The sequence below is a fragment of the Synchiropus splendidus genome, chromosome 9 (assembly GCF_027744825.2).
Source record: "Synchiropus splendidus isolate RoL2022-P1 chromosome 9, RoL_Sspl_1.0, whole genome shotgun sequence".
Taxonomy (NCBI): Eukaryota; Metazoa; Chordata; class Actinopteri; order Syngnathiformes; family Callionymidae; genus Synchiropus; species Synchiropus splendidus.
Window position 1 is genome coordinate 1,365,587 of NC_071342.1, and position 14,040 is coordinate 1,379,626.

A 14,040-nucleotide genomic window follows, 5' to 3' on the forward strand; every position below is an offset into this window, starting at 1 on the left:
GAAGCAAACGGGCCAAGAGGAAGTCCAGAGGGAGCTCTGATATACTTTAAAAAACCTTATATACAGTAACATGGCACTCCTACACCAGAAATCTGCTGAATGCACATTGGCAGAACTGGATTTATTCACGCCGCCGATGACACGGCTTTCCATCGAGGACAAAATTTACACTGAAATTGCTCCAGTAGCCGCGATCAGCGATTGAGTTTTTTATACCAGGAGACGGCGAAAAGTATCTAGACCTAAACGACACCCTTCTACTCGTGCGTGCAAGAATTACTAACGCCGATGGCACACCGCTGGCTAACGACGCAGCAGTCGGTCTCATCAATTATCCTCTAAACACAATCTTTGACCAGTGCGATGTGGTTCTGGGGGATCGGATGATTTCGCAGTCCAGTTCCACTCACCCGTACAGAGCTATGATCGAAACACTTCTCAACTTTTCAGGCGACACTCTTAAAACACAGTTTAGCGCCGGCCTTTTTTACCAAGACACACCTGGGTCGGTTGACTCGATCATCACTGTAAACGGTCCCAACGCAGGCCTTAATAAACGGGCTGAGTTCACGAGCAGGTCCAGAGAAGTACATCTTCTCAGTCCTCTGCACAGCGACATATTTTTCTGTGAGAGACTGTTATTAAACTCGGTCGATTTAAGAATTAAACTCACCAGGGCGAATGATGCCTTCTGCCTGACCGGACCTCGCAACTCCACCTTTCGTCTGAAAATCCTTGGCACCTCTCTGTTTGTGAAGAAAGTCACTGTTTCGCCAGCTGTGAGAATACGTCATGCAGCGGGTTTGTTAAAAGGAAATGCTCTCTACCCCCTCTCACGAGTCAACGTAAAAACATACTCCATTCCAGAGAACTCGAGAATATGTACCCAGGAGAGTTTATTTCTGGGTTCAAGACCTAAATCCGTGGTTTTAGGGATGGTGCGTCATGAGGCATTTTCCGGTAGGAAAGATCTCTGCCCATTCAACATGAATATCTAGCCCTCTGTCAGGACGGTCGACAGATCCCCGCTAAAGCTTTTCAACCTCAGTTTAACAACGGTATGGCGGTCAAAGAGTTTTATAACATGATTCTAGCTACAGGAAGACATTTGAAGTATCTAAGCATTGACCGCGAAGGTTTTAACAGCGGATATTCGCTGTTTGCATTTAATCTCAATCCAGCCGATGACAACGACGCTCTCTCAGCTGTCTCAAAAGGGAATTTAAGACTGGAGATGAGATTCAGAGTTGCTTCACCAAACACCCTAACACTGATTGTGTACGCTTGTTATGATTCCATTCTGGAGATTGATGCAAAAAGACAAGTGCTGGTGGACTATTATTATAAAAGTTATGGATAGTCTCCAGTTACAGAGGCTGCTGAGAGGTCTCATGGGCGACACATTTTACGGTGTGTGGCCGTCGGATAAGTTGCCTCAATTGACACAACCCCTCAGACTGCCTGCATATTTCATCGTCAACACACATCCGGCACATAAACCAGAAGTGCACTGGCTGGCTTTAACTCTCAAAGAAGACGGGAGAACAACTTTCTTTGACTCGTTTGGAATGGGGCCCTACTTTGCACATTACCCTGAAAATATTTTAAAGCTCCTCAAGAAACATTCAGAGGTCATCAAGTACAACAATGGTCAACTACAGCACCCTCTATCGTTTGTATGTGGTCATCATTGCGTCTTCTACCTCTGTCATCGTGCTAGAGGGCTGTCTATCGGAGAAGTATTAAGTCTATACAGTGACGATAACTTAAAAAACGACCTCATGCTATACAACTTTGTGAAAGGACATCAACAATGTCTAAAAAGATGTGCACACTGTCCATGGAAACAACAAAACTGTTCTCTTCTGTATTTTAAAGACTATTGTAACGTGTGACTAATCTTATTGTGCGTGTGTGTATTTAAAAAAAATCTGTAATCTCATGGTAATTCAATAAAACATTTCTTTGATGAAAAGACAATAACTGTGTACAAGACAATTATTCAGGAAACCCATCGAGGTGTTAGAGACAATTTCTTCCCTTTGGTCACTACACGCGTCAAGCGTCGTTGAGGTGTCACTTTAGGGTCCTTTGGGTCGGGAGACCAGCTTTCAGCTATACTTTTCTTTCGTAAGATAGAATTCAATTTAAGTCTCTGATATTGAGCCCTCGATTCAGGATTGGACAGCAGTGTGAGAGGCATTTTAGCTTTAATAATGTGACGAGAAACTCGGACCATCCCTCAGGTAACGAAGAACTTGTTTTCTTATACGGTAGGGAAAGGTACTTGAATATATCGATCACATGAGAGCCTTTTACAGCACTTCCTTCATACATAAATTCACCATTCATATTCCAACCACCACCGTCTTTGGATATCCTCTGGATAATGTATTCAGCATTTCTTCGAGCTTTTGACGGAAGGCTATTTAGAATATCCTTACCCAAGTCATCTGTTACAGTGGGTGTTTTTAGAACACTTTCGACACGACTGTCAGAGTCGTGGGGATGATCGCTGACTCCATCTCATTGTAAAGTCAGAGTTACTCTCCTTTGGTCTCTCTGATCCTCTTTAGTAAAGGTTAAATATCTCTGCAATCGAGCATTATACTTTTTTATCTTCTCATACGAGTTAGACTGAGAATCATTTAGAATGGTCCTCATCTTCTCATTCAATTCATCTTTGGCAGTTTCACGGATGTCGGTGGTTGGACGTCATAACTGGATAATTTGCTGAGGAAAGACGAGATACATTTTCTGGACAGTCTTCATCGTGTTTTACTTCTTTACAAGTCGTCCTATTAGATTTCCAATGATTGGAACAGCTGCCGATAGCAACGGCAACAGCTTTTTAGGAATCCTTCACGCTTCACGCACACTTTTTTATTAGCCAAGAGTCTGATGTTTTTCTTCTGTTTTTTCAGTTTTTTGAACTGAGCCTGCGACAATGGTACAGTCCCCTTCAAAACATTCAGGGCGATCTCACCGAGAGCTTGAATAAAGTCCCGAGAACTATGCATCAAAATGTCTTTACGTTTCTTTGAAGGAGCATGCTATAGTTCCTTAAGTAAACCCGCGTTTCTTTTTATACGCACTGACATAACTTAAGCAGACGTTTTTGGTATGGACACAGTGTGACGTTGATGAGGAAGTATCCCAGTCCTTAGTCTGTAGCGTTCTGGACATGAGGGTGTTAGATCAACAATTAAGTACCCGTGAGCGCCAGCTGTAACATCTTCAAAGATTTCTAGAAAGAAAGCTCTTTGAGACGGGTAAACCTGTTGAGCAACAACTTTTATCTACATTTTATCGCGAGGATTCTTAAACAATACAAAGTAATTGATATTCAGACTAATAGTACGACTATATTTACCACGATGAAATAAGTTTTGCGTAAGCATTATAACACTCATATTTTTATGATGTCTCTACTGTGTAAAAATGCCTCAGGGTTTTCAGAAGTTTCAAAAATAACATTGTCAAGAATAATCAAATGTTTTCTATCAGAAGGAAATAGATCTTCATTTTCAAAAGATTCAGGTAAACCTTCAATGAATTTGATATTTTTATTCATCTTTTGCAATTCACTGTACAAAGGTTGAAAAGAAGTATAAATCCGTACAATATTTACATTGACATCATCCATTACATTTTTTTCAAGTTCACACAATTTTCAAGTATACATTTTACAAAATGGGTCTTTCCTGACCCTGATGGTCCCACCACTAGACATGAAAATGGTGTTTTCAAATGTGGATCGAAATTAATTTCTTCGATAATGACCCCTCATCCACCCAAAACTCAGAACCCGAAAGGTTTGGTTGTCCCATCCGAAAATAATCGCCTCTTATCGTACACGACCCGGAGTTTTTTAATAACTGATCTGTTTTTTACTGCGATGTTCTTTTTATCCCTCTCAATGTTGTGTTGGCAGGTCTCAAGCACCCCATCAGGTGAATTCTGCAAATAGCCCTCTACAGACGGAGTCAAAGTTTATCCGCTCACAAGATTCTTTTGTTTGCGTGATACCTTTAATTTTAATCACAACCTTCTTCTGTCCTTTGTTCCTATAAGCTTACGACCTAGGACCCGCCGAAACAAAGTCCTTGATGCTATCCCCGTCGAGTTCATCAGTCAGATCACCGAGATAGTTACCTAATTTTAAAGGCGTCTCGCCGTCTTTCACAACATATATCAAGCTGTCTGGGTCAACGTAGAGAACATTCTCCTGCAATTTCTCCATGTAACTGTACAACTTCAGACGAGCATAAGCAGTGGTAAAAGCTCCGATAAAAACATTGCTGCTTTTACCAGGAGGGTAGAGACCATTGTAACGCCACTGGATCACAACTTTTTTCTCATCCAGCACGTTAAAGTAGCTGACCTCGTATTTCCCTGAAAACATGAAACTGAAAAACTCGTTGGGGTCTGACACTACAGAAACCTGAGACATGTTCACTCTCTGACAAAACTTTCCCCATAGGCTATTAAGACAAGTCTTAGCCACCTGTCTCTTTGCTGGGTTGTGACAAACCCTGCGACAGTCGTCACAAGTTACCGGGTCTGGGACCTCTGTAGGGCAAACAGGATCGTGACAAACGCTACAGTGAGCTTTGCATATGTGTTTTGATTTATCTTCATACCCCTTATGACAGCTGACGCAAAAGTAACGTGTTCCTAACAAACCTTTAGGGTTCTTCACCCCGTAATAGTGTCCCTGAAGTAGAAACAAGAATAAGGGCTCCGAACCATCAGCAAAACCGGTGGCATAATGCGCTAATGGCTGGTTTGCTGTCGTTTTATTAAACACAACAATTTTACGCCTCACTATCCGTTCAAACAGGGGTATATCTGTGAATATGATAGGTGTTTGAGAATCTAAACCAGCTTTGTTTAATAATTCCCTCCCCAACTCAACACAATCTTGATACGCACGGTTAGGATTAAGGAGACAAGAAAGGCTGATTGCGACGCAAAGCTGCTTGGTTCCATCACCACCAACTACATAGAGATGTCGTCTTTTTTTAACAAAAATTTTGGCATCCAGCGTCTTCTCGAGCTTGCGTTTCGCGCCTCCTCGAGGGATATGTACAATTTGGACCGTTAATTCAATTCTCTTACCCATAGCGATGACTCTGTCAGATTGCACTGTGTTGCTAAGGAGGTCCTCAAAAGCAGGGTAGATATTTCCACCGTCGCCTTCAACCACAACATTAACGTGTTCTTGAACATCTTCACCTACCACTTCAAGCTGAACCACATCCTCTCGATCTGCCAGTCTCTGCGCTTCATCAGCCAACTCCCTGACCTGTTGCATCCAACCTCTGTAGAAAGTAGCTAAATCAGGAGTGTCCGGTACAGCAGGACGTGTTAGCACCCTTCTTATCCTATCGGTGTTAAAAGGCTCTATGACTTCTGATTCAATACCGGTACCTCTAATACAACATCCTTCCTGAAGCGAATCACCGTCATCATCAACATTGTCATCGCTACAGTTAGAGTCAGACACATCTACCAGAGGGTCAAGAGCAGTTGTCCCTGAATCAGTCGTCTGCAGATTATCAACAAACCTTTCTAACCGATCGCCATTGTCTAAAGAGGTATCAGCCCTACCCTCACGAGATGATGCAGGAACCATATTTAAAATTCGGTTATCCTCTCTCTCGCCGAAAAAAATTGACTCCATGTTTTCATTTATACTCGGATCATAGACCTGCACTACATCCTCCTCAGACACGTTGTCAAACAAGTGAGACAGAAACATACGTGTTGGTGAAGCACTCTGGTCAATGAGGTGTGGTGTAGTGTCCTGGTTGTGTGTGGATTCAGGGTCAGAACCGGAAGGAAAACCATCATGGTTGGCCATAGCGTAATAACAATAATAACAATAACAATAAAATAATAATTAAAAAACATTTAATAAACAAAACAACAGTCTCAAAACACAATCACCCGCGATGCAACAGCGACCTCAAAACACAATCACCCGCAGTGCAACAGCAACCTCAAACCGTAATCACCCATCACTGCTTTTAAATAATGAGGATCCAAATGGACCTTACTGGGGTCGAACTTCAGTCAGATCAGTCCACGACGTCTGTTACCACCAGGTCCTTGTTGTTTTAGGAGTCTCAGAACTTCAGACACCAGCGCTTTATTCGTGACGTCCTTAAAGATGAATTCTGTAACGATTATCATAATATTTAAGACATATGCATCCCTGCTGATTACTCGTTGAAATGGTTGTTAATCTTACCTTCACGTATATTTCTCGCAGAACGGCGGTATTTACGTGCTTGACGCGCTTGACGTGCTAGACGACGACTCTGTATTTCACTCTGATGAAGACGACGTTCAAGCGTACGTACTCTGAATTCAAGCTGTTGTTTTACAGCCGTTGCATCATGGAACGCTAATAGGGTCGGCGACACTGGAGCGTGGGGTCTGTCTTGGGTAGCTGTGACAGAGCGCTCGGGGGCAGGGGGTAGAGGCAGGGTTTGGTCAGGGGGTGATGCGGCGCAAGTCGACGTTGGTGTCCGGGGTGCTATCCGCGGGTTGTCTGTGGTTGCTGGCGGTGCTGATGGTGGCGGCGACGGTGGCTGTGGAGGTGCGGATTGCCCAGATGCCGACGTCGAGTCTTCAGTAGGGAACGATCCGGATAGTAGATCCAGAGGTAATGAGGAAACCAGCGTCGATGTCTCCCACAAAGGCCAAGACCCAGGAGGGAGAGCTGAAACAGAATTTTGACAACAATACAAATGTAAATACAATCTAGAAGCAAGACCTCGGATAGCAGTTAATATGATATTAATATAAACAGAGTAGTATGAAAATAACCCTAGTACAATATGAAAAAATACGACCTGCGGAAAAACAAAATTACGTAATCATATAACCGGTGTTGAGCCGTGTTGTTTTCTAGCGAAGGCTATAATAAAACAACAACACGTGTAGCATCACGAAAACCATCATCACAACAGAAGCATATCCTAAAGAGCGTTAAAAATAAATAAATAAAAAACTCAATGTATGGACCTACTCAGGACCGTCATTTAAAGCATAAAAACAAATAGCAAATCACGAATCATTAGTGTATAAGAATACTATATATATATATATATATATATATATATATATATATATATATATATATAGTATATAGTATAATACATAGTGTATATGTATTAAAGCACATTACAATTACCTCTAGTGATCATCATCGTTAAAGCACAGTGTAAATAGCAATCGCGACCTCTAGTGACCGCCGTCGTTAAAGCATAGTGTTAATAGTAATTGCGACCTCTAGCGACCGGTGACGTTAAAGCATAGTGCAAATAGTAAGCATGACCTCTAGTGGTCAACGTCGTTAAAGCATAGTGTAAATAGTAATCACGACCTCTAGTGGCCGCAGTCATTAAAGCATAGTGTTAATAGTAATTGCGACCTCTTGCGACCAGTGACGTTAAAGCATAGTGCAAATAGTAATCGTGACCTCTAGTGGTCATCGTCGTTAAAGCATAGCGTAAATAGTAATCGCGACCTCTAGTGGCCGGCGCCATTAAAGCATAGTAGTAAAATCACAATGTTGTTTAGCAGTAACAGTTACCCAAACACCTTCAATAATAAAATTACGCTATCTAAAAGCATAAAGCCGGAACATAGATAAACCACATTACAGATAACAGGCACCTTGATGCTCTAACACAACGAATTGCAGACACATCATTAAACCACACACACACACACACACACACACACACACACACACACACACACACACACACACACACACATAATAGCGAACATACAGCCATTCAGCTGATACTGAACGGTAGAGATGTGTTGAAAAAAAATTGGAGATTTACATCTTACCAAACGGTGGTGGTGGCGTTGAAGCGACAGGCAGAAGGTGTGGCGTGCTCGTTGCCTTTGTATCTGTTTTCATGTGAAAAAATAAATAAATAAATACAGCAGTGAAACGTAAACTATCACTCCAAATGTTTTTTCCCGCCTCCTATCAGCTGAGGCGTCTGGTGAGTGAAAGAATCCACGAGCGGGCGCCCTACTCCTTCGACCTCTGACTGGCTGTCTGTTTTCATACGCACAGGTGTTGAATAAAACAAAAACATAGGCAGTTAAATATAAAACACATCAACAGAATGTGCTTAAAATACTTTTTTTGTTTTGCTCTCACCGTCGAACAGTTGGAGCGACCCGTCCAATGAATGATCAGCATCCACAGGGTCCGGATGACTTCCCGGTCGTGTCTGATTTCCGGGTTCCGGGTGATCTTTTCATGCACACACACACACACACACACACACACACACACACACACACACACACACACACACACACACACACACACACGCACACACACACACATACGCATGTATATACACTTAATAAATACCGCTGTTCTTTACCTAGTTATCGTAATTATGATTAGAATCGCTGTCTCCTTCTCACCAATGACTCGCGCCGGTCCTGTCTTCCGTGCCGAATTATACCGTCGCTTACGGCTCAGAGAGCGTTGATTACTCCCCTTCAGTCGATTTCCTGTACTCGGCCCCGGACGAACTCGTCCTCGCTGTCGATTATTATAATACACGGCGTGTTCTGAGCCTCGGTGCCGCTGTCTTGAAGACTCGCTCTCGGATTCACAGCCGACAGATCCGCACGGGCATCTCCGTCTTCAAAAGTTGCACGCATTAACCGCTCAAGCTCCTCAGCGCCGATCAGCGTCTCCGGGAAGTTATTCGCGGAGGCGATAATATCTGAAAAATAGAAGTGCGGCTGTTGTAACACATAATAGAGATATTAACAACGAATTATAAAATAATTCAATATTTTTACCAGTATCACTCTGCGTTAAATGAACGTCACACAGATGAGTGACGACGTCTGTCAATGAAAAGAGACATGGTACGTGATAAACATGGCGTAACGTTTTTATTATACTTATATATGTAAATGTAAATACATAGATACACATATATGTATATACTTATATGTATACTGTATAGATATAGATAGATAGTCTGGAGTCCTTTTGGAAAGGAGGATGAAGTTCTGGAAGGTCTGGTCAACAGCCAAGGTTACCCCGGAACTGATGTAAAATGTGGTCTGAATCGGGTCACCTAAATACTCCGTCCGTGTGGGTAGGTCCTCGGTGACGTCTTTGTTGATTTGGATCGGGTCACCCACTCTGCCATTGTCGCCAATTAAAGACAGATGTATAAATATTCTAAAGGTGTTTCCAGATGTGGTGGAGACAGCACAAGATCTGGAATTTGACCCATGACGACCTGGACCATAAGAAGACCAGGATCAATGTCTGCTAGGTAGCTCAGAGGTATGAACCGCGGCGACGTAAAACAAATAATCAGATGGAGAACGGACATGGTGACAGAAGCAGGATGCCAAAAAAAGAATGGCTTGGGTCATCCGCTCTGCCATTGTCGCCAATTAAAGACAGATGTATGAATATTCTAAAGGTGTTTCCAGATGTGGTGGAGACGGCACAAGATCTGGAATTTGACCCATGACGACCTGGACCGTAAGAAGACCAGGATCAATCAGTGGAGACTGCACCCCCAAAATGAACTGAAATGTGTAATAAAAGGGGTCAGGGCCTGAGATAGTCTTTGTCACTCTACACCATCGGAGCTGAGGCAAAGCCAGGTGTAGTTGCGGGCCCAGAGCTCTGTTAGGGTAATTAGACGCCTCTGTCAGGGTGTAAATTCTTTTGGATTTTAAGTTGGGGTGTTTTTGGTTGTCATTCTCACGAGAAAACGAACACGTGGAAGGTACAGAAGTGTATTTCCTACAGCCTAAACAATGTTGTCTGAAGACAATGAGGTCCGCCTTCAGACTGTCTCTTTTGAAGATTCAACCGTCCAGGAAAGAACTCGCGTCTCCGCAGCAAATTAACTGGTTATCACAGACTCTAAAAATGCATCGTTTCAAACTCACACAGGGTGTAAAATTAAATAGACTGATTCAACAGAAACTCATGTGAGTTGAATAGCTGTGTCATTTGAACTAATGCTGAAAACTAAAGTATTTCTTTCTTTTTTGTTTCATCATTGTTCACTCAACCTTGTTTTCTGAAAACTAAAAGTATTTCTTTCTTTTGTTCTATTCTGAAAACTAAAAGTATTTCTCAAACAAGTTCAAATTATCTGTTTAAAAGCATTTTGAAAAAATGGTGCATGAGTTGGGTAGCTGTGTCGTTTGAACTATTAGTGAAGACTAAAAAGTGTTTTCTTTCTACTGTTTTATCTTTAAGAAATATTTCAAGAATGAAAAACTTCTTCATAAGATGTTAAATAACTTCAAAAATGTTTAAACCCGAAATAATATTGTAGCTACTAACGTGTTTTGATTATTTAGCCTACAATGCAGAAACAGTTCAAACATTGACTAATGCTGAAAACTAAAAGTATTTCTTTCTTTTTGTTTTGGTATCCGGGGCGATGTCCGCGGCTTGTCTGTGGTTGCTGGCGGTGCTGATGGTGTCGGCGACGGTGGCTGTGGAGTTGCGGATAGCCCAGATGCCGACGTCGAGTCTTCAGCAGGGAACGGTCCGGATAGTAGATCCAGAGGTACTGAGGAAACCGGCGTCGATGTCTCCCACAAAGGCCAAGACCCAGAGGGGAGAGCTGAAACAGAATACCGACAACAATACAAATGTAAATACAATCTAGAAGCAAGACCTCGGATAGCAGTTAATATGATATTAATATAAACAGAGTGTAAATGTAGGGATCTACTAAGGATCAACATTTAAAGCGTAAAAACAAATAGTAAATCACTAGTGTATACTGTCATTAAACCACATTACAATTAGTAAAATCACGACCTCTAGTGGCCGCCGTCGTTAAAGCACATTACAATTAGTAAAATCACGACCTCTAGCGGCCGCCGTCGTTAAACCACATTACAGTTAGTAAAATCACGACCTCTAGTGGACGCCGTCGTTAAACCACATTACAATTAGTAAAATCACGACCTCTAGTGGCCGCCGTCGTTAAAGCACATTACAGTTAGTAAAATCACGACCTCTAGTGGCCGCCGTCGTTAAAGCACATTACAATTAGTAAAACCACGACCTCTAGCGGCCGCCGTCGTTAAACCACATTACAGTTAGTAAAATCACGACCTCTAGTGGACGCCGTCGTTAAACCACATTACAATTAGTAAAATCACGACCTCTAGTGGCCGCCGTCGTTAAACCACATTACAGTTAGTAAAATCACGACCTCTAGTGGCCGCCGTCCTTAAAGCACATTACAATTAGTAAAATCACGACCTCTAGTGGCCGCCGTCGTTAAAGCACATTACAATTAGTAAAATCACGACCTCTAGTGGCCGCCGTCGTTAAACCACATTACAGTTAGTAAAATCACGACCTCTAGTGGCCGCCGTCGTTAGAGCACATTACAGTTAGTAAAATGACGACCTCTAGTGGCCGCCGTCGTTAAACCACATTACAGTTAGTAAAATCACGACCTCTAGTGGCCGCCGTCGTTAAAGCACATTACAATTAGTAAAATCACGACCTCTAGTGGCCGCCGTCGTTAAAGCACATTACAGTTAGTAAAATCACGACCTCTCGTGGCCGCCGTCGTTAAAGCACATTACAGTTAGTAAAATCACGACCTCTAGCGGCCGCCGTCGTTAAAGCACATTGCAGTTAGTAAAATCACGACCTCTAGTGGCTGCCGTCGTTAAAGCTAATTACAGTTAGTAAAATCACGACCTCTAGCGGCCGCCGTCATTAAAGCACATTACAATTAGTAAAATCACGACCTCTAGTGGCCGCCGTCGTTAAAGCACATTACAATTAGTAAAATCACGACCTCTAGTGGCCGCCGTCGTTAAAGCATGGTGTAAATTAGTAATCCCGACCTCTAGTGGTCGCCATCGTTAAAGCATAGGGTGAAATAGTAATCGCGACCTCTAGTGTCCGTCGTCGTTAAAGCATAGTAGTAAAATCACAATGACGCTTAGCAGCAACAGTTACTCAAACACCTTCAATAGTAAAATGACACCGTCTAAAAGCACAAAGCCGGAACATAGACAAACCGCATTACAGATAAAACGCACACACACACGCACGGACGCACGTACGCACGTACGCGCACACACACACACACACACACAAGTATTTCTTTCTCTTTGTTTTGGTATCCGGGGCGATGTCCGCGGCTTGTCTGTGGTTGCTGGCGGTGCTGATGGTGTCGGCGACGGTGGCTGTGGAGGTGCGGATAGCCCAGATGCCGACGTCGAGTCTTCAGCAGGGAACGGTCCGGATAGTAGATCCAGAGGTACTGAGGAAACCGGCGTCAATGTCTCCCACAAAGGCCAAGACCCAGAGGGGAGAGCTGAAACAGAATACCGACAACAACACAAATGTAAATACAATCTAGAAGCAAGACCTCGGATAGCAGTTAATATGATATTAATATAAACAGAGTGTAAATGTAGGGATCTACTAAGGATCAACATTTAAAGCGTAAAAACAAATAGTAAATCACTAGTGTATACTCTCATTAAACCACTTTACAATAAGTAAAATCACGACCTCTAGTGGACACCGTCGTTAAACCACATTACAGTTAGTAAAATCACGACCTCTAGTAGCCGCCGTCGTTAAAGCACATTACAGTTATTAAAATCACGACCTCTAGTGGCCGCCGTCGTTAAAGCATAGTGTAAAATAGTAATCCCGACCTCTAGTGGTCGCCGTCGTTAAGGCACAGTGTGAAATAGTAATCGCGACCTCTAGTGTCCGTCGTCGTTAAAGCATAGTAGTAAAATCACAATGACGCTTAGCAGCAACAGTTACTCAAACACCTTCAATAGTAAAATGACACCGTCTAAAAGCACATAGCCGGAACATAGACAAACCGCATTACAGATAAAACACACACACACGCACGCACGCACGCACGTACGCGCACACACACACACACACACACACACACACACACACACAATAGCGAACATACAACCATTCAACTGATACTGAACGGTAGAGATGTGTTGAAAAAAATTGAGATTCGTATCTTACGTTGGTGTTGGTGTTGGTGTTGAAGCGACAGGTAGAAGGTGTGGCGTGCTCGTTGTCTTTGTATCTGTTTTCATGTGAAAAAATAAATAAATAAATACAGCAGTGAAACGTAAACTATCACTCCAAAATGTTTTTTCCCACCTCCTATCAGCTGAGGCGTCTGGTGAGTTAAAGAATCAACGAGCGGGTGCCGGGTGATCTTTTCATGCACACACACACACACACACACAAGTATTTCTTTCTTTTTGTTTTGGTATCCGGGGCGATGTCCGCGGCTTGTCTGTGGTTGCTGGCTGTGCTGATGGTGTCGGCGACGGTGGCTGTGGAGGTGCGGATAGCCCAGATGCCGACGTCGAGTCTTCAGCAGGGAACGGTCCGGATAGTAGATCCAGAGGTACTGAGGAAACCGGCGTCGATGTCTCCCACAAAGGCCAAGACCCAGAGGGGAGAGCTGAAACAGAATACCGACAACAATACAAATGTAAATACAATCTAGAAGCAAGACCTCGGATAGCAGTTAATATGATATTAATATAAACAGAGTGTAAATGTAGGGATCTACTAAGGATCAACATTTAAAGCGTAAAGACAAATAGTAAATCACTAGTGTATACTGTCATTAAACCACATTACAATTAGTAAAATCACGACCTCTAGTGGACGCCGTCGTTTAACCACATTACAGTTAGTAAAATCACGACCTCTAGTGGACGCCGTCGTTAAAGCACATTACAGTTAGTAAAATCCCGACCTCTAGTGGCCGCCGTCGTTAAAGCACATTACAATTAGTAAAATCACGACCTCTAGCGGCCGCCGTCGTTAAACCACATAACAGTTAGTAAAATCACGACCTCTAGTGGCCGCCGTCGTTAAAGCACATTACAATTAGTAAAATTACGACCTCTAGTGGCCGCCGTCGTTAAAGCACATTACAGTTAGTAAAATCACGACCTCTAGCGGCC

The 14,040-nt window shown here is 42.8% G+C and overlaps 1 protein-coding gene across 1 annotated transcript in view; it reads right to left on the bottom strand.

Annotated features, from left to right (window-relative positions):
* The window catches only part of LOC128765339 (uncharacterized), a 41,708-nt gene extending 35,011 nt beyond the window's left edge, over positions 1-6,697 (bottom strand). Inside the window, exons 1-2 of the mRNA XM_053876026.1 lie at positions 6,257-6,697; positions 4,829-6,182 (exon numbers count right to left, since the gene is read on the bottom strand). Coding sequence (XP_053732001.1) covers positions 4,829-5,866 — 1,038 coding nt within the window. The 5' untranslated portion in view covers positions 5,867-6,182; positions 6,257-6,697. The remainder of the gene's footprint in view (positions 1-4,828; positions 6,183-6,256) is intronic.
* Between the last annotated feature and the right edge of the window lie 7,343 nt (positions 6,698-14,040).